Below are 27,564 nucleotides of genomic sequence, written 5' to 3' on the forward strand. Positions count from 1 at the left end.
CCTGAGGAGAGGAGATTGTTCTATTACTGTACAAGCCATTTCATTATATGTGCATCATAAGTACATTACACTATAAGATTATTACATTATTACACTATTACACCAGCAACTAACGTCAGCTCATTACAGTGTCATAATAGTCCACCAGGAAAATGTGTTTTAAAATCTGACTTATGCATATGTGTGTATCGTATGAGACAGCAGAGCAAATGCTGACACTTAAAAGTGCGTGTCTCCTCTGGGTGGATGCTTACTGGTCCACCCTGTCCTCCGGTCAGTCCTGGTGCGCCCCGGTCTCCCTGCATGCCACGAGGCCCAATCTCTCCGAATTCTCCAAAGAGTCCTGGCAGGCCACGGGCCCCCTCTGGTCCTCTGTTCCCAGTCTCTCCTGGCTTCCCTGTCTGGTCACAAAGGCAACAGGACAGGTGTTGGAGGTGGAGTGTATCGGCACAATACTTTTCACCGTGTGAAGCAACCAAAAATGAGCACAGCCAGTATTGGTTGTGTTGTGATATATGACTTGATCAAAATCTGTACATAGAGTGGCACTCACCGATCCTTTTTCTCCAAATTCACCTTCCTCCCCCTGTAGATCAAAAAACACATCAGCACAACAAACACTGTTGACAAATGGACTTCCAAAGACAAATCTGACTGTGCTGACTTTACTGTAAAGGAGTGGGACAAGTTGGGATTTATTCTTAAAGGCAATATTCCTCTGTCTCCCCAGAATGGGATTCATGAAAGTTATAGAAATGGATGACAATAATGTTAGTGGTCAGTCCTGCAACCTCCTGAGGACTCTGCTGGTAGTTCCTTTTTTGAGCCAGTGGAGTGTGAGCAGGGGAGGCTGAAGCCTGTCCTTACATGCATTTGGCACAAAACAGGAACAACCCTTTTACAGGGCACCAGAGCATCATGGGAAATGGAGTCCACACTCCCTGATTTTTAAGACTTATGTTGCATGTAGTCTCTCACTGGGTCTCCTTTGTTCCCGGGGGTCCCTTCTTCTCCTTGAGCTCCCTAAAGTCAGAAAAACAGATGATGTTGAATACTCAGCATAAGAATGACGAACATACATTCACCAAGCTAGAATGTAAGAACAATGTTGATGTTGACAGTTGTGGCAGTTTTAGCGATCAGTATTTAGCACAATAAGTTAGACTTACTAGAGCACCCTCAGGACCTGTGAGACCAACTGCACCCTGAAAAAAAAGTATTAATATGTGATAAGTGGAGAACTAAAGTTTGATATAGTTATTAGTATCCCATTTGGATGACAGTGATGGACAATGAGAGTTGAAGCCATACTATGTCAATATATTTCAAGATCAAGGATGTCAACCTATAATAAAGTTACATATCAATGACATAAATACATAGATAAGGTCAAATAACCAAATGTCTATGTAACCGTAGAGATATAACGAGCCCACTGACTATTGTATCACATTCTGATCGGTATCTTTAAAGAAAGGTTGAAAAATAATGAATCATGTGATTGCTTTCATAAAATCAAATGAGTTCTTGACCAGCTCATCTGTAGCAGCAGTAAAACATGCAATTACTTGGTCAACTGATCTTAACTCAATGAAGTTGTTTAGATGGTGCATGTACTGGGCTCTGGGTCATGGGAGGGAAGGTCAGGGACATTTCAACAGCCTTCTCTTTTATGTCCTCCACTTTCACCATTTTGTTTCGTTATTATTATAGTTTTATTTTAGCGTAGCGTGCCTGTGGGTAGGTGCACCGTGTAGCATTACAGGTAAGCACAGCTGTCCATTCAGTACACGGTGTATTTATAACCTTTTGTGTGTTACTCCACGACTGACAATGTTCCTATGTTTGACTGAAGAATGTTTAATAAAGCCATGTTGACTTTTATAACACTGTACAAGTGGAGAACAGGGGCAGAGAGACTAGTTCCTAGAAAACTTCACATGAATAGCCAAGGTACATGTTACAGAAAGAATGGGATTCCATTTGTACAGTAAACAGTATCTCACTCACAGGCAGGCCTGTCTTTCAGAGAACACCTATTAAGTAGGCCTTAGGCACAATATAATATAATTACATTGAATATAATTACAGATAGTAATGTATGCTACAGTGCTATATTTTGCCAAAAAAATAAGTATGTCAAGTGTGCAGCTAATATAAGGCTACCTCAGCCTAACTCAACTCTGTTATCTGATTTAGGCTGGATTAAATTTGGTAAAGATAAGGGTCACTTTTATACATGACTTTCTTTTCCTAGTGGCCAAACTGAATTATATTATTGAATATTAAATTCATTGAATTGATTGTGAATTATAATGAATTGAATGGTTACGACCTGGGACCAAGAACTGATACTTTTAAGAGGGAGACGCTGTGACTCTTAGGACGAGAATACACAGCTGTGCACATAAAAAATGTATTTTGTACTTTGTGTTTAACTCTTAGACGTCTTTTCATTAGGTCTTACCCGATCTCCTTTTTGACCAATGAAACCAGCGGGCCCTGGAAGTCCTGGAAGGCCCAGGTCCCCTTTAGGTCCCTGTTAAACACACACACACACACACGCACACGCACACACAGACACACACACACACACACACACACACACGCACACACACACACACACACACACGCACCTAAAATTACTCAGTTAAAAAAACAGTACATCAACTGTGCAAAGACCCTACCTCACGAGCCTCAATCCAACCACATTAGCTTAGAAAAACATACTGGCCGCGGCAGGGATGGAAAAGCAAGTCAGTAGGTGTTGTACAGATGTCTGGGCCATGATTGTGCTCTCCCCTTGGCCGGCCCGACTCTTGGAATTCCTCCCTAACAGAGGTCTCTTTCAGGCCCCCTTTCCTGCCGCACATATCCCCTTACCAAAGAAAACACCCCCTGAGCCGGCTGGGCAGGGGCAACAACAGGCTATTCATGCCCCTCGCCATCAGATTATAGTATTACTGCAGCCAGGAACCCCAGACGGAGCCGTGGTGTAAGTTAGTCCTAGCAATTGGCTTCCTATATGTGTGAATACATGTGAGTCTGAGGGTAAAAACATAGTAGGATGTCAGCGGTACTGACATGATCCACATGGGGCTGGTAGGTCACTTGGCAGTGGAGGAGTGTTGTGATATCTGGGTGAGACTCCATCACAAACACTCCCCACGGTGCCGTGTGGCCTTGTTCCTCGCTGAAGCTAGCTGACGAAATCCATGTGAAATTGTGTTTATCTGTTTGCTTGGAGATGGACATCTGTGACCCCCCCCCCCCCCCCCCCCCCCCTGTAGATTTATGTCATTAAGTCCACTTAAGAACCTTATCCAGTGTGACTCCGATGAAATGGCGTCAGGCTGTGACTGATCTGAGTTTGTAGCCAGTCACGTTGTGCGTCCAGTAGAATGAAAGGGGATTACAGGACCGTGTCACTGTGGAGCCTTTTGGAGCTCACACCACAGATGCTTAAGCCCTCCCTTGGTGTTTTCCAAGTTAAGGAAACGACACACACCAAATGTAAACGCTGTTCAGTCACATATGAGACGTCAGATGAGCCTGTGCACACAGGTGGAACAGCGTCAGTACATCCTTTTCTTCTCAGAGTGCAACACACTCCAAATATTTTCACTGGATTCCATTTTCATCCTCTTGTTTGGTGACTCCTTCTTCATTTCCTGCTCCTCCAACTTTTTTCACCGTCGTTTCTAATGAATACTGAATCCTTCCAGACACAACCATCTCTGTGATCCACCTTTTTTCACCGTCGTTCTAATGAATACTGAATCCTTCCAGACACAACCATCTCTGTGATCCACCTTTTTTCAACCGTCGTTTCTAATGAATACTGAATCCCTCTAGACACAACCATCTCTTTTTTCACAGTTGTTCTAATGAATACTGAATCCCTCCAGACACAACCATCTCGGTGATTGTATGTTTTACACAAAATACCTTTTAAATCAAGGAGTACCGCTATGTAAACCTAGAATATATCTCTGATTGCTTTCCAAACCATAGATTAATGTTCACGGTTTCCAAGTTGGGCAAAGGGAAATATGAATATGCTGCATCAAAAACTACTCCAAACCTTAAATGAAGATTTGGCTCATTTGCCTTGCCATGTGACTGGAGCTTTAGCTTGAACCCAAACATGATTGTCTGAGCAGCATTTAACCATCAGTAAACTACAATGTAATGTTCTGTACTGTGAGCATAGAACCCAAGATCACTCCTCACAGAAATATTGAAATTCATGACAAATAAAAATCTTAGATCAATGCCCAACGCAGTGCATCTTTTTGGGGCTGATAACTTACCCTTTCACCTGGCGGTCCTGGAGGCCCAGCAGGACCTACCACCCCTCTCTCGCCCTAAACACACACAAGAGAAGAGAAGAGACGCTCATCACTCAGGCACTGGACACTGCACCACTCCTCGATCTGGGATGCAGAGAGAACAATACTCACTGGTCCAGCTCTAGGTCCCACCGGCCCCTGCTCTCCCTCGTCTCCACGCTCTCCCTGCGGATGAAAAGATCATCAGAACAGCAACTTCACCGATGGTAACTATACTGTTACCGATCCATCCATCATCCATCTATCATCCAACCATCATTTCAAATCCAGTCATCCTGCCACACTGTCATTCCGACTCTGTAGGGATGTAACTGTGACACCATCTACAGTCATCACAATGATGATTTCCATTTGAAAACACACACATATACGGCCCAGGAATAAATGGACAAAATGAGGGTACTATTCACTCACTGTTTTTCCATAGTTCCCGATTATTCCCGCAACCCCGGGATCACCGTGGCCTCCCTGGAAACGAGAAAAACATTTGGTTTTCTGCACATTTCCATATGAGAAATACAAATTTGGGGTAGAATTTCCAAATAAAGTCAAACCACTTTATTCAATTCATTTTAGGGAATATCTAAAAAGCCACAAGCTTGTTTCTTTTCTCTTTTTGGGGAATTATTCTCTCTGGTTTCTTTCAGTGTGACCAACCTTTGGCCCAGAGTGACCTTTGGCCCCTGGGATGCCTGGCAAACCCTGCAAAGGAAGTGAAAAATTAACAAACACAAACTGAAATTCAGACATACATGTTTGATCTCAAAGCTCTTTCCTGACAGTATAATATAAGATCAAAAACCAAGGCCCAGTGAATGTTTATATTCCACAGTGGATTTTTCTTTTGTCTAAACCGAAACCAAATGGAGATAAGACCTGCCCATGTGATCTCCACAGTGGGCTCAGTGGTATTTGACCTTGTGAGAGAGGCTCATACTCACAGGAAGTCCCTGTAGTCCAACATCTCCAGGAGCTCCGACCTTCGCTGTAATGCCCTTGAAGAGGTGTACACAATGCAGACTCAGAGAGTATACTTCACTAGAGTTGGTTAATAAGGCATCATTCTAATAAACATTGAGAAGGTAACATGGTTGCATATCAGCATTGACAACATATGATATTAACATATCTTACCTTCACGCCTGGCATTCCAGGGATGCCCTCACGGCCATCTGGTCCATGCAAACCCTAAATGAAAATAAAACTATTAACGTTTGTTTCTATAAACAGTTTTTGTTCAAATATTTTCTTTATTGAATATTGAATATTTTCACATGAATACATTCATATCCTTTAGGTATTATCTTTGTGGGGAGAATCCACCTTAATTTGCAATGGTGGTTTAACATTGAGGTTTTACAGTTGAGGAACGCTGGCCACATTTAGTAATGGTGGCAACTAAGGTGGTTTTCAACGTGTTAGAACAATGTTTTCCTTTCCTGTTAGCTGTAGTCACTCATGTTTGTAGTGAAGTGTATGGTTAAGAGGTTCGACTAGACTTACAGCTTCTCCTTTGGAGCCTGGCAAGCCTCTCATCCCTCCTGGCCCCCGATGTCCCTAAACAACAAACATGTCACAGTGCCATGATCAGAAATGATCTACAAATGATCATACAATACACTTTTTAGATAGATAGATAGATAGAGAGAGAGAGAGAGAGAGAGAGAGAGATAGATAGATAGATAGATAGAGAGAGAGATAGAGAGAGAGATAGATAGATAGATAGATAGAGAGAGAGAGAGAGATAGATAGATAGATAGATAGATAGAGAGAGAGAGAGAGAGAGATAGAGAGAGAGAGAGATAGATAGATAGATAGATAGATAGAGAGAGAGAGAGAGATAGATAGATAACATTATTGATCCCCAAGGGAATTTGCAGTGTTGCAGCAGCAATTCACATAAATCACAAAACAAACTTAACTTACACAAAAAGTTAGGTTAAAACACCATATTTACACACTACTATACTACTAGATACAATACATAGAAAAACAAATAGATCCAACTGTGCCATTTAAATGTAGAAAGTGCACTGTGATAAAAACACTTACTTGGATACCTTTAGGGCCCGACTCGCCAAGCTTGCCCCTACGGCCGGTGTCACCCTTACAGAGAAATGTCATTAATTTATTCACATGAACATTGTGTGCATAACTAAACATAAATAAAAATACCTAATATTAATGCACGGATGGAAGGTTCATAATATAATAACAATTACTCCTGTGCAGAAAAGGTCACATAAAAATGTCTCTGTTCTCCAGTCATGATGCACTTGTGTAGACTAGACTAGACTAGACCACAGTCATGATGCGTTTGTGTAGACTAGACTAGACTAGACCACAGTCATGATGCGTTTGTGTAGACACAGTGGCCCTTGATCAGGCCCTCCGCCATACTCCGATCAAACCAAATATATGTTAGAGTTGACATTATGTTTCAGTGATGTTTTTATTAAATAAGATTACGATTAAATAAGAGCGTTTCTCTTGTTTTCTCTTTTGGTGATGCAATATTTCATCTGAAGGCAATTCCAAGTTTACAGCCTGTGATCAATTATTAGCATTCCCATTAGTCCTACTGTAAGCATTGCTAAGCTGGCAAGAAATGCCGTAATCCTTTGAAGAGAATGTAGGGGGGAGGGGGGGGGGGGGGTTCTAGCTCTAGTTCTGGCTGAACAGGCAGGGCAGGGTTGCAGCTGAACTCGGTGACCTCACAGGTCACACTGATATTCACCACAGCCACTGACATGCTACATGAATCCCTGTGGAGCTACAGAGGTCAAGGTCAAAAACACACTGAGGTTAAACAGAGGTCATGAACATATGGCTGAAAGGGGGAACTAAAGCAGGCACTTACAGCGGGACCCTCGCGACCCAAAGGCCCACCATCACCAGATTTTCCACGACCACCCTACATGAGGAACGAGATGAGATGTTGCAGTTATTAAAGTTAGTTTGAATTTCAGATGTTCAAAGCCTTAACATCAGCAGATCAAATGCTGTCTATGGCAAACACTGACAAACACTTAACTAATCAATTCAATAATCTGACAGTTGTTCAACCGTAGTGATAACATCACATGTGGACAAGAGGAAACTGGACAGTAATGGAAGGACCCTTTGCTCATAATTCAATATCTGTGAAGTGATGTGTGTTACAGTGAGCCTAGCCCTTACCCTTTCACCCTTGGATCCCATCAACCCCGTGATCCCTCTCAGTCCACCCGGACCCTGGAAGTAGAGCACATCAGGCACAACAGAAGCTCAACAGGTTGCACAGTTCAGATGAGAGAGTAACAGTGAGGTAAGGTGCGAGCCCAAGAGAGCACAGCAGAGATGGAGAGGCTGCATGATGTGTGTCAGAGAGATTGGCTATGAATAACAGAGTTATAGATCAGTAAATACAGAGGCTGATGGTGAACAGACATAGAATGGTGATGAGTGTGGTTCAGCAATGGAGTGAAACTAGAAAGCTGTCAGTACAGGAAGTGTAGATTGAGAGTAGTGATGCAGATCATCAAAGAGCAGTAATGAGTCTAGAGTGTAGGGGTACACACGTATGGGAAGTGATGTGGATTACTGAGGGGCCTGTTGTGTGACAGATACAGACAGTGATCTAATGTTATGTTAATGTTATCTAATGTTATGTTAATGTTATCTAATGTTATGTTAATGTTATCTAATGTTATGTCATAGGTGAATATATTACTGAGGGGCCTGTTGTGTGACAGATACAGACAGTGATCTAATGTTATGTTATAGGTGAATATATTACTGGTAGTCCTTGTGATCCTTGGTCCCCTGGAGCTCCCTGATCCGCCTCTTCACCCTGCATTCAAAAGATGGATCATTAGTTATGCGCTGGATGATGGCCGTTTCAGTTGGATGATGGCAGAAGGGTTTCAGTTGATGCACTTTTATATATATGTGAGTATATGTCATTTGTCATGCAGCACTGCATTGCCACAATGATCTGTCCTTCATTCTGTTCACAGTGATGAGATTGTGATTGTCGTTACCTTGTGTCCTTGCTTTCCCGGTTCACCAGATTCACCCTTGGCACCTTTGTGACCCTGTAGAGATGTTTAAAAATGTCTTAACAAGGATTTCTATCTATTGCAATCTTGTGGAACAATGACTGCAGCATGAATCCTAATATCTATTCTTCATAAATAAACAGTTCACAATATACAACATAAGGTCAAAATTGTTCATATTGATGACACAAATTCAATGAATACTGAACACAAAGAACAGAAGTGGTCACCTTCATTCCTGGCAGACCAGAATAGCCCGAGAGACCAGAGGGACAGGAAGTGGGACACTGTGGAACAGAGACAGGACGTGATGTCACTCAACCGTGTGATTCAGTGTGTGAAGCACTTCCTCTACCGTCGTGGGATTTCATGTACATGACACAGGTAAGATGAGTCTGTGATGTTCATGTCAGGGTATCTTTCATTGGTTTTGAGTTTGAAATGCATCCAATGGAAAAATCAGTGTTTGACATTATCAAACAGGTCCCACTAGAATAGCAATGTGTGAATACTACTTGTTGTTGTAAAGACAGTAGGTAAACTAATCCTGGTCAGCTCATCTTTAGAGCATGTTTGACAGTCTATCAGTACTGGGATGAAGCTTTAGTGAGTCTCACCAGATCCTCCCCATTCCACACTCCTGGTGGACCCTATGCATAAACACAATACAGAGAACAACAAAGTTACACATTCAGATAAGATAACACAGTCAAAATGGCACAAAATAAATACAACAATGCTGTCTACCCAACAAATAATATAATAATGAAACGAATTAACATTTAACATAGATTTAATGGACTCAAAGCTGAATTTTTGTTGTGTTTTGTCTGATTCTGGCTAGCAGAAACATCTCACAAATGACCTGAATCAGTTTACATTTCAAACAAAGAACAAACAAACAGCTGAGACGAGTCTTTGCCTACCCTTGGCCCTGCAGCTCCTGGAAGCCCAAGTGCCCCTCTTAATCCCCTGGCTCCCTGTTGGAAAGCAGTATTCATTCATTTAACAGTGGAAGGCAGAGCTCAGAAATAACATTGTCAACTGTTTGGAGATCAGCATTCTTGCTGGTGTCAGGTTGAGAGAAGGTGAATGTAAATGTAAATGTTAATGTAAATGTTAATGTAAATGTAAATGTAAATGTTAATGTAAATGTTAATGTTAATGTAAATGTAAATGTTAATTTTGCATGTTGGTCATATACCCACCGGGGACCCAATCTTGCCCAGTTCCCCTGCCAACCCATCCTCTCCTGGGATTCCCTGTCAGACAAGGAAAAACAGTAAGAAATTCAAAGACAGACCAGGAAAATTGAATAAAGGTATGAATTATGTGAGAAATGACAATATATAAAACTAAATAAAGGCTAAAGGCTAAAGGCTAATTAGAAATGATTTGGTACTTACAGGCTCTCCTTCATCCCCAACTCCCTACAACCAAAATACCCGTCACAAAAATATTATTTATGATACATGCAAAACAGTGTTTAGAATATTTTAAATATTTTAATCCTATGCAATATCTACTACAAACCATACATGCACATACTGAAGATTTAAGGGGAATAAGTATTAATCACATGACAAAACAATCTGTCACTTTTCTTTTTCAACACCTTTTTTAGAACATTACTGTCTCAGACCCTCCAACAAAGTGGAGTTTAAAATGTCTCTCATTTATAAATACATTTGGCATTGATAAGACTTCACTGTGTGGCATAGCAACAAGTCACTGGTTACTTTTCTGATGTTCCTGTAGCTCAAAGAAAGGTACTACGAATACCAGGACCACTGTTTCAATTACCAGGAAGTACATATCCTTACAATATGATAATATTCCCCGTACTTTAATTTTCTTTGACGGAAAGTGTAGGATACTGAATTCTATATATTGTTATATATACTCCCATCAGCAACCTTATTTTCATGTCTCGACTAACCATGGCTGAGAGTGTGGATTGAAACTAACAGTAGGTCAATATGAATGTTCACACCGTTGCAAGCCAATATGAGATAATAGGTTTTTGACATGCTGAGTACTTACTGCCACTCCACGGGGTCCAGGAACCCCTGGTTCACCCTGCAGAAAAACACTCAGTTACTGTCCTCATCCTAATTCATGGTTAAGGCAGATGACATCATCTGAACTCTTCACATTTACCAAACTGAGCAAAGGTCACGTATAGGTCATTTAATGCTAGTCAATATATAACAATGAAAACTAACCTCTTAAAGACCATTTTCACAATTAATTGTACACTATGGACTTCAGCGCCTTCAAAGTGGTATTGTTATAACACTAATTGCTCAAAAGATAATTTTGTTGGATGAAATATTTTACCTTTTGGCCAGGAGCCCCGTCAGTGCCAGAATCACCAATAGGTCCAGTCAATCCCTGTGGAGAAAATCAGTTTGCGTTGAGTTCACTGATTGATCCATGATCCATTACTGGCAACCTGTCTGACTAAATGTTTGTGTGTGTGTGTGTAGTACAGAAGGGACTGGAGAATGGATACTGGACTCAGAGGGCTTACCCAGCTGGACGTGACAAATGTAGATATTAGGTTCTGAGACAAATAAGACCTGCAGGGCAGAGGTCACGGACAGATCCCAATTAAATGTACTGATACATAATGCTAATATAAGGGGAATCTCCTTTTTCCTTTAATAATAGGCATATTCAATGAATTAGCAATAAACTACAAAGTGTCTGTACCCAACTGATTTGGTTATGGTCCCCAGTCAACTAATACTTTATCTATAAACCTCCCACCTTCAACTGAAATCTGGCAATATTTATTTGCTTCAATAAAATTCCCATCTTCATTATACATTGTGTGTATCAATTGAATATACACACACAACATGTGCTTTCCTTTTTTATCTGCCACTATCAGCATCAAGATGATCCTGTCACTTAACTTCTGAAACATACTGTAGCACACCTTACCCCCTACCCCTCCCTATTTCATGAAGGTCACATGATTCCATTAGTCTATAATGTAACCCCACTAAACCTTCTTTCCAATCATCAGTGCATTACAGTATTCATTTACAGCACACATGCTGTAAGTTCCTCAGCTCATATTGAGTCAAATAACTTAAATATCTAGCTGTATCTGACAATATTTATTCTTCTGATATTCCCTAAAATTGTGGTATTCACCAACTGATAGCCTTGCATAGATCCATGTGTGGGTTCTGTATGAACTATTCAACATATGGAATATATTTTCCCTTCCAGGATGAACAAACTTCAAGCTGCTGTAACCATCAGAATCTAACAGCGGCTATCCTGAGTGCTCTAAAAACTCTTCCATATGGGAGTGTTGGGATGGTAAGAAATGAGTCCCTGTATAACTAGAATAAAGAACGTCTGTTCAGACATAGTTGCCCATTTGGGGAGAGACCTGGCAACCCCCGAGCTCAGACTCCGCCTCCTTCTAGATCACTTTTTGATGTGGCCCAGACTGAGACACTCCTCAGTCTGCAGCGACTCACACCGCTGAACATCGCTCCATCCATCACAAAAACTCAGCAATATCACGGGAACATATCTCACATAGAACAAACGTATAGAACAATTTCAAGACATTTTTAAGTTTCATGGTCTTTACATTTCTTTCAGAAATCCTACAGCAGACACACTTTATTAACCATTTTACCTTCCAGATAGCACCTGACAATGTCTGATCACTGGTCATTATACATCCCACTATCTGAAGCCCAATCATTCAGCAGAGTTCCCTCCGCGTGCTGATCCTCTACCTTCAGCACCACTCCCTCTGCGGACAGCACATGCTGAAGCCATTTTCTGTCTGATTTTGCCAGCCTGTGGCTACTGTCTTCTCAAGGGCTACAGTGTGGTGTGGTCCCCAGGGTACTAAGCTCACACAAAACCCCCTCTGTTTCCATCAGGAAGCTTATTTGAGTCTCCCTCTAGTCGGCTATAAATGGGCAGATTGATGTAGTCAACTGAGAATTTTTATGCAGCAACACTTTTTTTCCCCCTTCCCTGTGTACTCAGGAGCCAATACAAACATATCACACAGCCATTTATGTCACGGATATTTCATTAACGACATTAACTGACTGATGCTTTGTTTTGCAACAACTGAAAACTAGAAAAAAGACTAACGAACTCACGTCGGCTCCTGGGGTGCCTGACAATCCGTTTGCTCCATTTTTGCCATCATCTCCATCAGGTCCCTACAACACGAGAGAAAATGATGGTTTGGTATGAGGCATGAGTTGTGTCTGTGTACTGTGATGCTCAGTAGGTGTAAGGGGTGAGTTGTGTCTGTGTACTGTAAGTGTAAGGTGTGGGACTACTCACAGGGCCACCATCCGGGCCAGGCCCAGGTCCTCTGTCCCCCTGGAATCAAAACTTCTGAATATTAATCTAACTTACATATCGGATGAATTTCTGTTTACAATATTGATTGGGAGGATTTCATGGCAGTGCCTTTGGGGGGAAAAGCTACAAAATAGAGTAAGTTAGTTCTGTATGTTACTTACATCAATGCCATCAACTCCTGGAAAACCAGCAAGACCTTCAGGACCAGGGGGCCCTAACGGACCTGGGGAACCTCTCTAAAAAAAACAACATTTTAAATACTTTTTTGTGCGTTTTATCTTTTAATCCAAATGCACTGGTATCCCTGTACACCTAGCACAATAGTCCCATTGTGAGACACTGAACCTGGCTCTGGTAAGAAAAGGTCAGGTTATATTCACAACACTGTACAAAGACTCCCTTCTGATACCATAAAGTGAAAACAGGTGTTGACATCATGTTTAATTTATTGCAAATAGTATCCATATGTCCTTTAATCTCTGAGGGATGCTTAAATACCCATTCAAAGAAATATTGCATATGACAAATATATCATATGGCAGCCTATAGTTGAAGATTCCCACGACAGGTTGTAGATATTTCTTCAAATAAAATTAGGACACAGGCTATGAGAACCTTAGTAAGACCTATAGCAAGAAACTATTCCACAGCTACTAACATACATTTGACACATTGATTGATACAGACTTAACAAAACTGCCAAAACTGATGTAAAATGCGTACCACATTGTAAACAATAGTGAAGAAGTATTAAAATGTATTCACACTTATCAAACAAGCCCTATTACATATATACGTACACAAACGAAAGTGATGAATACAAACACTTGAATCACTTACCTGAGCGGAGCAAATCAGAAAAACTTGCAGCAAAATAGCCAAAAATGACGCGCTGAAGCTCCTGGCGTGCGCCATAGTCTCCCCGATGGCACGGAAGATTCAAAAAAGTCCCTTTTCTGAAATTTTTCGAGGATCACAGTATTCGTATCAATATTCCCTAAATGAACCTCACCACTCACGGAGAAGTAGGGCGTGCTATTAAAAAATCATGTTTATTCATGACGAGCGAGGGTCTGCAAAACGGTTGGAGGAGGAGAAAGGTGCACGTCGAGGGGTGTGTCTCCTTTCCCCTAGTAGGTTTTCAGAGTGAGAAACACTAGAGATTAGCTAAAGTATCCTAATGTCGCATGTATATCGAAAATCAGGTTTACATGAAACAAAAATATATATTTGTCTAGGCTCATTTATGGCCTTTTGAAATTCCATCAACTCCATCATAGTTTGTATTATCTTGATGGATTAATATCTCACTACATGGATGCAATTGAGCGCTTATCTGACGGTAGGCCTACATTAGAGGTTTGGACATTTAGCTTCACTAATAAAATGTAGCCATGAGGTAAAAATGTGGCATAATAAATAAATAACCAAGTAAGGTAAGTGAAACGTGAGTGAATGTCTGGTCCTCGGAAACACATACAAATAGAAAAAAATGGTGTGTATAAATTACTATGTAATTAAACAGTACTACTGCGCCTATACGTCTACCGTGCACTTGTGGGCAATGCTTTCGAAGGCCTTGTTTTCTACACTTTGTCACCCAAGGCGAGGGTGGCGCTGCTTAGACAAGAGGCGCATGCTGAGTTTTTTTCTTCTCATAAAGGGCGTCATTTTTAAAAGCGTCCCAACGGCCGTTGCCCAGGCATTGGAAACAGTTAACGCCAACAAGTAGCCACCAATTGTTTTTACAATACGCCTAGTGTGGACCTTTTGATTATCTAACAGTTAACAGTATTGTTCAATTTGACCGCTGTGATTTATTCAGATTATTTTCGGGAACCACGGTTTGTTCGCAAGCGTTTGCTACAGCTAATATTAGGTAGCTAGCATACGGAAGTGGCTAAATTGTAAACAAAAACGCAACGTTCTTTTCTTACCCAGCGGATGTTTCTTGCTCTTAACACAGAACGCCTATCATTGTAATTGCACATTTGTCATGGTAAGACTGATGACAAATTGGATAGCTTGCTTTTATACCAACATGACTTATGAATACTTTAACTTGACGTTAGTTAGCGTTAACAACAGCTAGCTATCAAGTCACCTAAGATGGCAATTAAACAAAAGGGTGGTCCAGGCAAGGCAAACGTTAGTTGATAATGCAGCTAACGTAATGACTAATGAAAGAGGTCTGTTTATGCTTAAATTTTGTCGTGTGATAACACTATTTGTAATCGGCTTTTTTGAAGATGGACCTGTTGGATTTTTCTGAAGAGGAAATTCAGGAACAACTCTCAGCACTGGGTTTCATCAATTTACCTAAGCACCGATTACAAGAATTCAAAAAAGGTAAGTTCCTTATGTAGCTAGGTAATTCAGTCGTAGTTCTTCTCATTATTGGTGACTGAAAAATAAACTAGCATAATTGCTTGACGATTTTCTTCCTTGCAAGACCTCGATGTGCTCATAAGACACGAAACATCGAAGAGTCAATCCACAAGTGAATGGAATTCTCCGAACTCTCAAGAAAGCATCAGATCATCTGCGTTCACGAAGGAAAAGGGTTGGTATCCTTTGACATATTTCATGTTGACATACTTTTAAGAACGGTTTCGTAAATGATGGTGGAAATATTTCAGTAAATGGAAATGGTATTTAGTTATTAGTGTGCTGAAAAAATAGTATACTGTGAATGTGTTTTTAAAACTGAGACTCAATATAGATCTTTTTTTCTTCCTAGTTCAACTAAATGTCGCCGCTCCACACTTTAACCATGTCTTCACTCAAGCTGGCTCAGAAAGACCTCAAAGACCGGTATTGTGGATATTTAACCATATTCATATATTATGCTAATGATCATATTGTATACTGTATATTGTGGTGGTTTTATATGGAAACTAAAGTATTTCAGAAGTTTGTCATACCAGTAACTTCATCAGAAATGTAAAAAAAATAACTTGCATTTTGTATTTTAAAGGAGATTATTAAAAAGTGAACTCACTTTGTAACTGTTTAGAATTCACCTGGCCTGTTTTTGCTCTTTTCCCATGGTAAGATACTAACATCTACATTCGGCGAAGGAGAACATGGCTTTGGTATGCAAAAGGGACGCTTTGATTCGTACACTCAGCACACTGTGATGTCCAAGTTCTCCCGGCCGGCCACTGCTCCCAGTAGGCAACACCCAGAGGTGGAACCAGCCCAGACGTCCAACACTTACTCAGACACCAGTCCTGACAGAGATACTGACCCCTGGGCCCATGGGAAACCGTGCATCAAGAGAAAGGTCCTTAGGTATGACAGTGGCTTGAAAAGTGTTGTTTAGTGTGAAGTCTATGTGAAAATAATGTAATATTCACATGAACTCAGTATATGTAATCGGGTGATATAGATGTAATGGTCTTTTCTCCACAGGAAACATAGGGGCCAGCCGCGTGTTTGTGATGAATCAACTCACAGTGAAGACTCAGGTAAAAAAAAAAAAATACTTTTTTCAAAAGATCTTTTAAGGTATTGAAATACAGTTTTGGGGAATGAAAACCATTATCCTACAGCATTAACCTTTTTATGGACATTACAATACGAATGAGTAACAGGTTGTCAAGGGTTCCATCTTTTCCCCATTGAAAACAAGCATCGGTTATCCTTAAAGTCGTATCATTGGTCAGCCCACCATTTAGGAACACCATGATGGACCCTCTCGTGGTAATTACCTGGGCACTTCCGTGTTCTGTCACAGGGTGGCAGCCTGTGCCTGTTCAAATCCCTTCTAGTACGGGTGACGTAATCCTCTTAAACTCCACACTTCCTGCCCCTGCTAATCTGCCTCCGTAGGGCCAACAGTACTCTCCACTTCAGCGAAGCCGTTGGAAGCTGTTTCTGCTTCAGGATGTACAAGACTTTTGATAGCCACTGGGACAGCGACTGTGAGGAAGGCAACGACTCCTCCGCCTCTTCCTCCTTCTGGTCTGACCACGAGGGTGAAGCAGAGGAACCGGAGTACTACGTAGTGAAGGAGAGTGACGAAGAGGTGCGAGAGTGTTTCGTGTTGGAGGGGGAAGCCGATGGAACACGTCAGGACAAACCAGGCCAACTGGGAGAGAATACCAGGGCTGGAGAACACAGTGACCAGAGCAGAGGGTGGGATAATACTGAAAATGAGAAGCATGCGGTAGAAGGGAGGGGTGATGAAGCGAAGGCAAACTCTGACTGGGAAAAGCAGCTTGAAACGGAAGAAGATCAAAGCAAGTGCACTGGTGGTGTGGAAGAGGATTACGAAGAGGACTGGAGCTGCAACAGTGAGACGGAACAACAGGAGGCAGTTCCCCATCATCAGAACACAGAACAACCTGAGGCAGTTTTCCATCATCAGAACACAGAACCACAAGAGGCAGTTCCCCATCATCAGAACACAGAACAACAGGAGGCAGTTCCCCATCATCAGAACACAGAACAACAGGAGGCAGTTCCCCATCATCAGAACACAGAACAACAGGAGGCAGTTTCCCATCATCAGAACACAGAACAACAGGAGGCAGTTCCCCATCATCAGAACACAGAACAACAGGAGGCAGTTCCCCATCATCAGAACACAGAACAACAGGAGGCAGTTCCCCATCACCAGAACACAGAACAACAGGAGGCAGTTTCCCATCATCAGAACACAGAACAACAGGAGGCAGTTTCCCATCACCAGAACACAGAACATCAGAAGGCAGTTTCCCATCATCAGAACACAGAACAACATGAGGCAGTTCCCCATCACCAGAACACAGAAATGGCAGCAGGAGAGGCGACTGATGAGGATGGACATTCTGAAGAGGAAGCAGAGAATAGGAGCGCACAGGCCAAAGAGCACTGGGATGAGAACGAGGACATGGGGAACGATTTGGAGGACCGCAGTGAAAAAGAGGGAGAGCTAGATTACCCCATGAGTCCCACAAGTGTGATGACATCTGGGTATGGCACCTACAGACCAGACTCCTCGAGGGACAACCATGAGGGAGACGGCTACCATGATGACTGCACCCTGACTGAGCCTGAGGATGACAGTGAAGCCCAGTTTGATGCTCAATATTATGTGGACAACTACAATTTGTCCATGAAGGACAATACATTTTCTAGTGATGTGATGCTTAGTGATGGCCAACTTAGAAACAAGCCAAACAGCCCAGACCTTCCTGAGCACTGTAGCAACCACACTGACAGTGACCATGAAGGTAGGGGCTTGTATGTTGTCGATGAAGGCCTGGTTCTTGAGTGCAATGTGGATGATTCTGTCCAGGGAGATGAGGCTGTTGAAGGGGAGTCACAACACAGAGATAATGAGGTGTTCGACCCAAATGAGCAGCGCTCAAGGGAATCTCACACCGCCTCAGGAGTTCAGAAGGTGACCGTACGGAACGAAAATGACTTCAGCTCACTTTGTGACAGTTATGAGCACCCTTTTAATTTGAGGAGCAACAAGTGGAAATACTTCCAAAGGAGAAGATTGGAAGGAACTAAGTTTGACCGCAAGACGAGAAGACAAAAGAAAAGTGAGGATTCTTGATCAGTGCCATCTTTCATCCCTTTGTGTTGAACATGTCAGGGATTGAACAGAGGCCATGACTTGCCTGGACAATTGATCAAATGCTGTGCTTGTTTATTGAGGGTCGTGTTGAATCGGTCACGTTATCCGGTTGTGATTGTTCTCACGTGTATTGTTCATTTCAGGCGGCGTGAGCGGTCTGGAGGAATGTCTGGACAGACTGCAGATGTCTGGAATGCGTCGACCCCAGGACTCTGAGTTAGAGAGCCAAGAGTTGGACAGCCTGAGTTCTGTGGGGGAACTACCCAGTGCCTTTCAGGCCTATTTCAAAGGCATTGTGAGTAGAACAACATCATTCAATCCACTCTGTTTTGACTGCGGTGTTGTAGCATATCAGATAGCGGTGTGAATACACACTGGATGACATAGTTATGGTAACACACTGCTGCTCAGCTCTATGCGTTGTATGACCTTAACACTTTTTTTTGTCAATCTCTCCTAATTGTTATGATGAATTCATATGAGTTTGAAGGCTATGAATCAGTGCTCCTATCCTGCAGATGTTTGGACTCTTTCTCTGAACCAGACTCTTCAATCATTACACACATACTGCACATATTTGACTACTTTACTTTCAAACCAGGCTTTGATTTCACCTTCTGTTTCTTTCAGGTTAGATCACGAAGTGAGAATGACATCCGACCTCGTCCCAAATCGTGTAAGTGCTTTACTTTATACAGATGTCCTCATTTGTGTGGTAGGAGCCACATATAATCATTAAAATTAAAAATGTCTAATTGGATTTCTCTCAGTTATCAGACCATTGATGGATCACCCTCACACTAGGAACCTGAAGAAGACTGACCCTGTCACTAAGTAGGATACCTTTTCATTCTCGCCAGCATTCTTCATCTTCAATACATCATTCAGACTGGATAGAGTGCTGATTGGTATGTTGACTCTAAGCCCATTACTTCCCCCAGGTATTTCCAGTACAAGCAGGAGTGGGACACATTCAAAGCACCTGGAGAAAGGGACCGTAGAGCACTACACTGGGCCATCAGGGTAGGAAACGTTTAAGATTGATAATTGTGTTTATTTCTGCTCAAGAATGGTCACTTTTCCACATATTTAATGTCATTTGTCACTCTTGTCTCGTCCACAGGAACAACTAATGTACCAGCCTCCTCCTGTAAGTGTCTTTTTTTTCTTTTCAGTTTCTTGGGGAGTGTTGCTTTTCAAAATGTTGCAGACTGGCCTTATTAACTAGCTAATTCAATTTAACAATTGTATTTATCATACTTTGCTGTTATGTAAATTCATTTATAAAAACATTCATGCTATACATGTGTCAGTGCAAATGTTCACTATGAATGTGTCATGTCGGCACCATGCTCAAAAAAGCGGAGTTAGAGAATGCACATTTTAAAGAGGAAATGTATTGGCTGTATTCAGTACTTAGTCTGTGATACTCTGAAAGTAGAAGTTAATTAAAGGGTATAACCTAATTATCTATGCTTTCTCTCTTCCAGCCACGGCCTCAGAAAGTACTCGTCCCTAACACATATGTAGTTCCAACTGACAAGAAGAGATCTGCCCTCCGATGGGAGATTCGACACGATTTGGCCAATGGGATCATGCCATCCAAAATGGCCTACCCCTGACCAGAAATACAAGCCATCTTTTTTTGAATGCCTTCATTTTTAATCTGCTAACAGTGTCGATGTATTGTTTTAATTTATTTGTGACTCATTTTGAGTGTTTGAAATGAGCCACTTGAATCACGGATTTTATTAAATAAACATTTTTATTGAACTGAAATCTTGGTGACATTTATGGCAGGTCTGAGTAAGGGAGTTTGAAGGGATATATCGGTGAGTAACGCGTGTCATGCCAAAGCAGTTTCTTTTCTAAGAACTTCACAGCTTCCAGGGTGAGGACCAGAGTTTCATGTTTCAGCATGCTGTGGACATTTAGACCTGGAAAAGACAAGATTGAAAAAAAAAAAAAAAACTGTTATTAAATGTTATTATTAGTAATTAAACTTCACAAAACATCAGCATGTAGCTTGCACACTGACATTTGTTGTAGTACCAGGCATACTGTATGTATGATAATTGAGAAGTTATATAACAAGTTATAAGGGGCTACATTTTGACAAAGAATTGTAGTAAGATATATCTGCAGCACCAGTGATTATTGTGATCATATTACAGGACTCTAAAGTAATTTAGTTACAGGGTTAGCAGCAGTCTGCAGCCATGAGGTGTGGGTGCAGAGTTTTGCATTTGAATGTATGGGTATCTAGAGCTTCCAAACAATGCTTAAAAAAATTAGATCTGCACATCGTTCAGTCTGAGTGTTCATATACCAACCCTACATAATATTTAGCATATAGACAGTCCCATCATTTGTAAGGTGTGCCCAATGCGTTTCAATCTATAGTGTCTCTGCAGCTGATCATTAATATAGGAGTGTGGGAAGGGCGTGGAAATGACCACACTGAGATTCAGCTGATCCATCAGAGAACTAAATTGACAGATCCCAGTTTCAACGCAGCTGCGATTAGTTTCACAGTTACCCAACACTGATGGATGGAACTCTGCGATTAGTTTCACAGTTACCCAACACTGATAGATGGAACTCTGCGATTAGTTTCAGTTACCCAACACTGATAGATGGAACTCTGCGATTAGTTTCACAGTTACCCAACACTGATGGATGGAACTCTGCGATTAGTTTCACAGTAACCCAACACTGATGGATGGAACTCTGCGATTAGTTTCAGTTACCCAACACTAATAGATGGAACTCTGCGATTAGTTTCACAGTTACCCGACACTGATGGATGGAACTCTGCGATTAGTTTCAGTTACCCAACACTGATGGATGGAACTCTGCGATTAGTTTCAGTTACCCAACACTAATAGATGGAACTCTGCGATTAGTTTCACAGTTACCCGACACTGATGGATGGAACTCTGCGATTAGTTTCAGTTACCCAACACTGATGGATGGAACTCTGCGATTAGTTTCAGTTACCCAACACTGATGGATGGAACTCTGCGATTAGTTTCAGTTACCTAACACTGATGGATGGAACTCTGCGATTAGTTTCAGTTACCCAACACTAATAGATGTAACTCTGCGATTAGTTTCAGTTACCCAACACTAATAGATGGAACTCTGTGATTAGTTTCACAGTTACCCAACACTGATAGATGGAACTCTGCGATTAGTTTCAGTTACCCAACACTGATGGATGGAACTCTGCGATTAGTTTCAGTTACCCAACACTGATGGATGGAACTCTGCGATTAGTTTCAGTTACCCAACACTGATAGATGTCACTTACCTACTGCTGGAATTATATTGATCTGTTTGAGGTTTGCTGTAGCCTGCAGAAGGTTCTCTGGGATTTCATCACCACTGTAGAACATTAAAACACAGTTAATCCTTCCTCACAGCTTTTACATAAAGACAAATAATGTCCCTTAGAGTGGATACTCACGCTTCTACAATTAAGACAGAATCGCCCCAGTGTCTGTGTGCTACCAGATCCACAAGGTATTGAGAGTCCGGGGTGGGAATCTCTAGGCTGTCAACAATTCGGAGGTAATCCTGAGGATAAAAGCAGTAACCATCACAATATGTCCATCCAAATCAATAACACCAAATGTATAGCTGTCCCAAATTTATGCTTGTACGTACCTGTGTGAATTTAGAGCTGAGAGCAATCTTCAGTCCTTGCACGCGCACTTTCATGGGCAGCATGTAGTAATAGCTTGTGGGTCCCCTTGGCCCGTGCACCACACCTCCTACAGACAGACAGACAGACAGGCAGAAGACATTTGAATGGCTGTTTTTTCTTATGCATGACAGGTTTTGTGAATCCTTTTCTCCTGCCGAAGATCTCTAATACCAATACCTGTTTGCAGAAAATCCTGTTTTTTTCAACTATACACTCATTACCAAGTTCAAGTACTTTATTTGTCACATACAGACGTGGACAAAATTGTTGGTACCCTTCATCTAAAGAAAGAAAAACCCACAATTGTCACTAAAATAACTTGAAACTGACAAGCTCCAGTTTTGTCTCGTCTGTCCAAAGGACATTCTCCCAGAAGCCCTGTGGCTTGTCAATATGCATTTTGGCAAATTCCAGTTTCGCTTTTATATGATTTGCTTTCAACAGTGGTGTCCTCCTCGGTCGACTTTGGCTCAAACAGCAACTGATGGTGCGATCTGGCACTGATGTACCTTGACCTTGGAGTTCACCTCAAATCTCTTTGGAAGTTGTTCTGGGCACTTTGGTTACCATTTGTATTATCCGTCTCTTCAATTAGTCATCAATTTTCCTCTTGCAGCCACGTCCAGGGAGGTTGGCTACAGTCCCCTGGACCTTAAACTTCTGAATAATATGTGCAACTGTTGTGACAGGAATATCAAGCTGCTTGGAGATGGTCTTATAGCCTTTACCGTTAACATGCTTGTCTATAATTTTCTTTCTAATCTCCTGAGACAACTCTGTCCTTAGCTTTCTGTGGTCCATGTTCAGTGTGGTACACACCATGATACCAAACACCACAGTGACTACTTTTCACCCTTTAAATAGGCAGACTGACTGATTACAAGTTTGAAGAAGCCTGTAATGCTAATTAGAGGACACACCTTAGTTTAACATGTCTCTATGGTCAAATTATTTAAAATCTTTTCTAGGGGTACCATCATTTTTGTCCAGGCCAGTTTAATTCGTTTATTTTTTTATTATTATTCTGTTGAACCACAATTCAAAAGCAATGTCTGATTTTCATTAGTTCATTTTCAGTATTTTTTAAAATTTATTATTACTTTTGTCGGTTTCAAGTTATTTCAGTGACCATTGTGGCTTTTTCTTCCTTTAACGGAAGGGTACCAACTATTTTGTCCACGTCTGTACATGAACATGTAGTGAATTGTAAGAAACCACAACTGAGCAACAGAACACAACTGCTATGTCATACAGTAAATGTGTTTAATGTGGTGTCAGTTTAAATAAATATGTTTAATGTGGTGTCAAGTTTAAATATAGGTAGTGGGGAGTAGTTGTCCCCAGACTTGTCATGGCCGGCCCCCCTCTGACAACGAGAACAAACATTGTGCCCTCCCAACACCACGGTGCAATGACTGAACGTCATATACAGTGGGGAAAATAAGTATTTGACCCCCTGCCGATTTCGCAAGTTTGCCCACTTGCAAAGAAATGCGTGATCTATAATTGTAATGGTAGGTCTATTTTAACAGTGAGAGACAGAATATCAACAAAAACATCCAGAAAACTGCATTTTATAACAGTTATGAATTTATTTGCATTTGTTGCAGCAAATAAGTATTTGAACCCCTACCAAACAGCAAGAATTCTGGCTGCCACAGAACAGTTATGTGCCAATGAGGCACACAGATTAGTCCTCATTAGGCCTAACAAGGTACACCTGATCTCAACTGGTGACGTGTATCAAAGAAACCTGCCCAAAGAATCATACTACACACCTTCAACCTCACCACCATGAGCAAGACCAAAGAGTTGTCCAAGGACGTCAGAGATAAGATTGTAGACCTGCACTAGGCTGGAATGGGCTACAAAACCATCGGCAAGCAGCTGGTTGAGAAGCAGACAACTGTTGGTGCAATTATTAGCAAATGGAAGCAACACCAAACAACTGTCAATCGCCCTCGGTCTGGGGCTCCATGCAAGATCTCGCTTTGTTCAGTATCGGTGATCATCTGAAACGTGCGGGATAACCCCAGAACTACACGGGGGGAGCTTGTGAATGATCTCAAGGCAGCTGGGACCCCAGTCACCACCCAGAAAACCACTGGCAACACACTACGCCGTAATGGTTTGAAGTCCTGCAGCGCTCGCAAGGTCCCCCTGCTCAAGGAAGCACATGTACAGGGCCGTCTGAAGTTTGCCAATGAACACTTGAATGATTCTAAGGAGGATTGGGAGACAGGATGTGGTCAGATGAGACCAAAATCAAGCTCTTTGGCATCAACTCGACTTGCACCGCGTTTGGAGGGGGAAGAATGCTGAATATGACCCCAAGAACACCATCCCCACCGTCAAGCATGGAGGTGGAAACATTATGCTTTGGGGCTGTTTCTCTGCCAAGGGTACAGGACGACTCCACCGCGGGCTTGAACCTCATTCCCTCATTCCCTCCCATTGAAAACGCAACCTTAAGGATTTGGAGAGGATCTGCAAAGAGGAGTGGACCAAAATCCCTCCTGAGATGTGTGTAAACCTGGTGACCAACTACAAGAACAGTCTGACGTCTGTGCTCGTCATGTTTTGCTAGGGGTTCAACAAATGCAAATCAATTCATAACTGTTATAAAATGCAGTTTTCTGGATGTTTTTGTTGATATTCTGTCTCTCTTCTGTCTCTCACTGTTAAAATAGACCTACCATTACAATTATAGATCAGACATTTCTTTGCAAGTGGGCAAACTTGCAAAATCGGCAGGGGTTGAAATACTTATTTTCCCAACTGTAGCCTATTACCTGTTTTTAATTATATACAAAGCATAGTTTCTACATTTGAACAGTTTAACATTTTCAAATTATTTTCATCAATCAGTTTTTTTCAAATGTTATGTGATCAGAACTCTTGTTTAAAAAGGATGAAATCTGTACAGATCCAACACGATTGGCTATGTATCATTACAGTCTTTGGATTGGTTCACGTTGGGTACATGTCTATATGTATTAATAATTAGGTTGGCTATCCCTTTTAACTTATAGGCTAAATGGTAGGCCCTGACCATATCATACAAGTATAAAATAGGCTATAAACTCATAACCAAATAGTTTAGTTACAGGGTAGTATGTTGTAAGAGCACTGCCATACTTAATTTGTTCACTTCTTGTGTACATAAACCAAAAGAAATCCAACAAGACAGGTTCTTGAGACCTCCCAATGTGAGCACTTATGTGGACCTTCAAAAGCAAGACTGGCTATTGACTAATTTGAAAGATCAAATGATAATCTGACAACATTTTGCCTTTCTGTTTGAACAAAAAGCACTTCATGCTTTTAAAGGAGCAATACGGAGTTCTGTTCGAAAACTAGTAAGCTAACTACCTAAAAGGCATGCAAAAACCTTGCAAACACCAACAACAGCCCAGCTGAAGCTTACCAACACACTAACTGGTGTCTTTTGGCAGTATAGCTGGCAATGCCATGCTGTGAAAGCTTTTCTTTCACTTTAGCGGGGTGTTCCAGCCAGGAAACACAGAACTACATTGGGCATATCCTGGATGGCTAGTGGGGAAGACACAGGTGTTTACCTGTCCTTCACATGACCATATGCTATCAAAATGAATTTGTGGATGGTACTAAAACTAGTTGCCTATAAAACCATACCTCAAAAAGTATCAAATTGTTGCATAGTGTTGCTTTAAATCTTAAAATGAGTGATTATTCAAGCCTTTTGTTGTCCTATATACTGTAGGCTCTCGACACAAAAGGTTTCAGGTCAGAGATGAAGAAAAGAGACTCGTACCTCCTCTCCAGATAGGCGATCGGATGCTACCATGACGAGCACGTCCACTACCCTTTTGGTTCCATGGTTTCCGACCTCCACCACGAACCTCACTTCGAACCTTTGTGTGGGCATGGCTCTGAGAACAGGTAATCATGTCTCCATTAATACAATGGAAGTAACACTTTTCTACTTATAGTACTGATACAGCAACAGTCCAAGTAACTAATCTTACATAATTAACTTCAAACTGTACTTCAGTTTCTTTGATTAAACGGCAAATAGAGAGTAGAGATACTCACAATTCTTTTGAAGTTTCTTTGCCAGGTTTCCACTTCGTGGAGGATGTCGATCCTGATTTGTTTGGCACAATGAATAAAAATGTTGTTATGTTAGCTTCGAATTAAAAGTTTTAACTACAATGAACAAACAACAGACACAACATACCTGGCCTGAACAGCAAATACGTCAGGGTGGAGGTCCACAAGACCCACAGGTTTATAATCACGACTTGCTAATGTCTCCACCCACGTTTGTTTGGAGGTGAGATGTGCAGGAATGTCCTCTTCACACCTGTGCAACACAGGGAGGTCTTCGTTGCACGGAAGTGCTCGCTCTGAAATACAGTTCCAAAGTTACTGACTACTACCAGCATACAAAATGTTGAGTCAAATGTTTGGCAAAAACCCACTGAGGTACTACTTACTAGTGCGGCGGACGTCAACGAGATTTGAAGGGATTCGTAGATTGGATGGCAGTGCATTTTCCCCAACAACCGATGACATTAACTGACATTGCAATGAAAAACGTCAAAAGTGATTTAATATAGCCAAATCATAACGTTAAAAAAAACCGAATAGACATTTCAGAATTTACCCATTTTGGAGTAAGAACAGCATCAAATGTTATCATAAAGAATGTATCTATGTGACCTACAGTTAGTTAAACTTGCATAGACTTGATGTAAAATTCAATAGCTTGATGTAAAATGTTATATCAATCAAGTTAATGTTAGGTAGAAAAACGTGCTAGCATGACTAGTTTATATTCTGCGTTATTCATCAGATTTGTTTGTCTCTTACCCGATGCGCTATGCTTCTGCCACATGTTCCAAGAGTTATGCGTAGCATCCTTAATGGGGGAGTTTATGTATATTGATTCTGAAATATTTTCCACAGACTTTAACTAGACAGCGATATAACATCACATTTTCATTACTGTTCCAGAAGGTCGTGTAAACTGTCGCTTGAAGATTACGTAGGGATCAACTAGCCTTGTCAGCAAGAGTCCCCCTACCGTTGTGGATGTTCTATGTAGTTTCGGAGAGCCCTTAATAACTAAAATATCCTAAATTAAACACATGAATAGACAACATATTTAGTATTTTTAAACGTTGCAGTCGCTTAATTTAGATAGATGTGTATTACAGTGTATCCTGTGCAATTTCAATGTTTTCTGAGCCAAACATAATGGCTATCGGACGTGTTTACACGTTTTATTTGCGAAATATATATATATATATGTTATAAGTGTAACAACAGTTTATTATTATTATATAATACTATATATTATTATTATACAGCTCTTCAGAATGCTGCAAAAAGTTCCTCTAATTTGAATGGGCCACCCCAACGTTCGGTGGTCTGATAATTAAGCCCCAAGAGGCCGTGGTTTGCGCTGATTTTAGAACAGGTAAGGGGAGTTGTTAGGCACGACGCGAAGCGGAGTTTTTCTAAAACTGTCACTACAAATATCTGATATGG

General features: G+C 41.3%; 3 protein-coding genes across 4 annotated transcripts; 1 reads left to right on the plus strand and 2 right to left on the minus strand.

Moving 5' to 3' along the window:
- Nucleotides 1–43: 43 nt before the first annotated feature.
- On the minus strand, nt 44–13,789 carry col9a1a (collagen, type IX, alpha 1a). The gene is made up of 29 exons (XM_042703925.1): nt 13,589–13,789; nt 12,910–12,984; nt 12,728–12,766; nt 12,538–12,600; nt 10,733–10,786; nt 10,436–10,471; nt 9,799–9,822; nt 9,601–9,654; nt 9,319–9,372; nt 9,010–9,042; nt 8,623–8,679; nt 8,375–8,428; nt 8,131–8,184; nt 7,533–7,586; nt 7,213–7,266; nt 6,405–6,458; nt 5,856–5,909; nt 5,487–5,540; nt 5,294–5,347; nt 5,010–5,054; nt 4,767–4,820; nt 4,464–4,517; nt 4,314–4,367; nt 2,468–2,539; nt 1,170–1,205; nt 979–1,023; nt 554–586; nt 255–401; nt 44–70 (listed from the first exon to the last, which is right to left on the minus strand). Exons 1-29 carry the CDS (start codon nt 13,661–13,663, stop codon nt 44–46), a joined length of 1,563 nt encoding a protein of 520 aa, XP_042559859.1. The 5' UTR covers nt 13,664–13,789.
- Nucleotides 13,790–14,364: 575 nt separating this feature from the next.
- hyls1 (HYLS1 centriolar and ciliogenesis associated) lies at nt 14,365–20,106 on the plus strand. 2 transcript variants are annotated; one of them, XM_031563991.2, is made up of 12 exons: nt 14,365–14,747; nt 14,998–15,097; nt 15,201–15,311; nt 15,489–15,562; nt 15,804–16,042; nt 16,163–16,218; nt 18,464–18,615; nt 18,951–18,996; nt 19,091–19,154; nt 19,262–19,343; nt 19,444–19,470; nt 19,811–20,106. In XM_031563991.2, exons 1-12 carry the CDS (start codon nt 14,745–14,747, stop codon nt 19,940–19,942), a joined length of 1,086 nt encoding a protein of 361 aa, XP_031419851.1. In that variant the 5' UTR covers nt 14,365–14,744; the 3' UTR covers nt 19,943–20,106. The 2 variants fall into 2 exon arrangements, with proteins under 2 accessions (XP_031419851.1, XP_031419850.1); XM_031563990.2 differs by lacking the exons at nt 14,365–14,747; nt 14,998–15,097; nt 15,201–15,311; ... (1 more) ...; nt 15,804–16,042; nt 16,163–16,218 and adding an exon at nt 17,382–18,285.
- mrpl4 (mitochondrial ribosomal protein L4) lies at nt 20,067–27,092 on the minus strand. Its single transcript, XM_031563992.2, has 9 exons — nt 26,884–27,092; nt 26,508–26,589; nt 26,249–26,417; nt 26,104–26,155; nt 25,823–25,940; nt 21,990–22,096; nt 21,790–21,899; nt 21,634–21,707; nt 20,067–20,257 (listed from the first exon to the last, which is right to left on the minus strand). The coding sequence occupies exons 1-9, from the start codon at nt 26,929–26,931 to the stop codon at nt 20,112–20,114; spliced, it is 906 nt and encodes a 301-aa protein (XP_031419852.1). The 5' UTR covers nt 26,932–27,092; the 3' UTR covers nt 20,067–20,111.
- Between the last annotated feature and the right edge of the window lie 472 nt (nt 27,093–27,564).

Source organism: Clupea harengus, chromosome 26 (assembly GCF_900700415.2).
Source record: "Clupea harengus chromosome 26, Ch_v2.0.2, whole genome shotgun sequence".
NCBI classification, from domain to species: domain Eukaryota; kingdom Metazoa; phylum Chordata; class Actinopteri; order Clupeiformes; family Clupeidae; genus Clupea; species Clupea harengus.

Coding starts and splice junctions, on each gene's coding strand:
- col9a1a (XM_042703925.1), bottom strand. CDS start 13,663: ATGGCGCACGCCAGGAGCTTCAGCGCGTCATTTTTGGCTATTTTGCTG. Junction 7,267..7,532: donor TGGGATCCAAGGGTGAAAGG/GTAAGGGCTAGG, acceptor TTCCTCATGTAG/GGTGGTCGTGGAAAATCTGG. Junction 1,206..2,467: donor TTGGTCAAAAAGGAGATCGG/GTAAGACCTAAT, acceptor CTTTTTTTTCAG/GGTGCAGTTGGTCTCACAGG.
- hyls1 (XM_031563990.2), top strand. CDS start 17,526: ATGGCAGCAGGAGAGGCGACTGATGAGGATGGACATTCTGAAGAGGAA. Junction 18,997..19,090: donor CCGACCTCGTCCCAAATCGT/GTAAGTGCTTTA, acceptor GATTTCTCTCAG/TTATCAGACCATTGATGGAT. Junction 19,471..19,810: donor TAATGTACCAGCCTCCTCCT/GTAAGTGTCTTT, acceptor TCTCTCTTCCAG/CCACGGCCTCAGAAAGTACT.
- mrpl4 (XM_031563992.2), bottom strand. CDS start 26,931: ATGCTACGCATAACTCTTGGAACATGTGGCAGAAGCATAGCGCATCGG. Junction 21,708..21,789: donor TCTGTCTTAATTGTAGAAGC/GTGAGTATCCAC, acceptor AATGTTCTACAG/TGGTGATGAAATCCCAGAGA. Junction 20,258..21,633: donor CAATATAATTCCAGCAGTAG/GTAAGTGACATC, acceptor TGTCTTTTCCAG/GTCTAAATGTCCACAGCATG.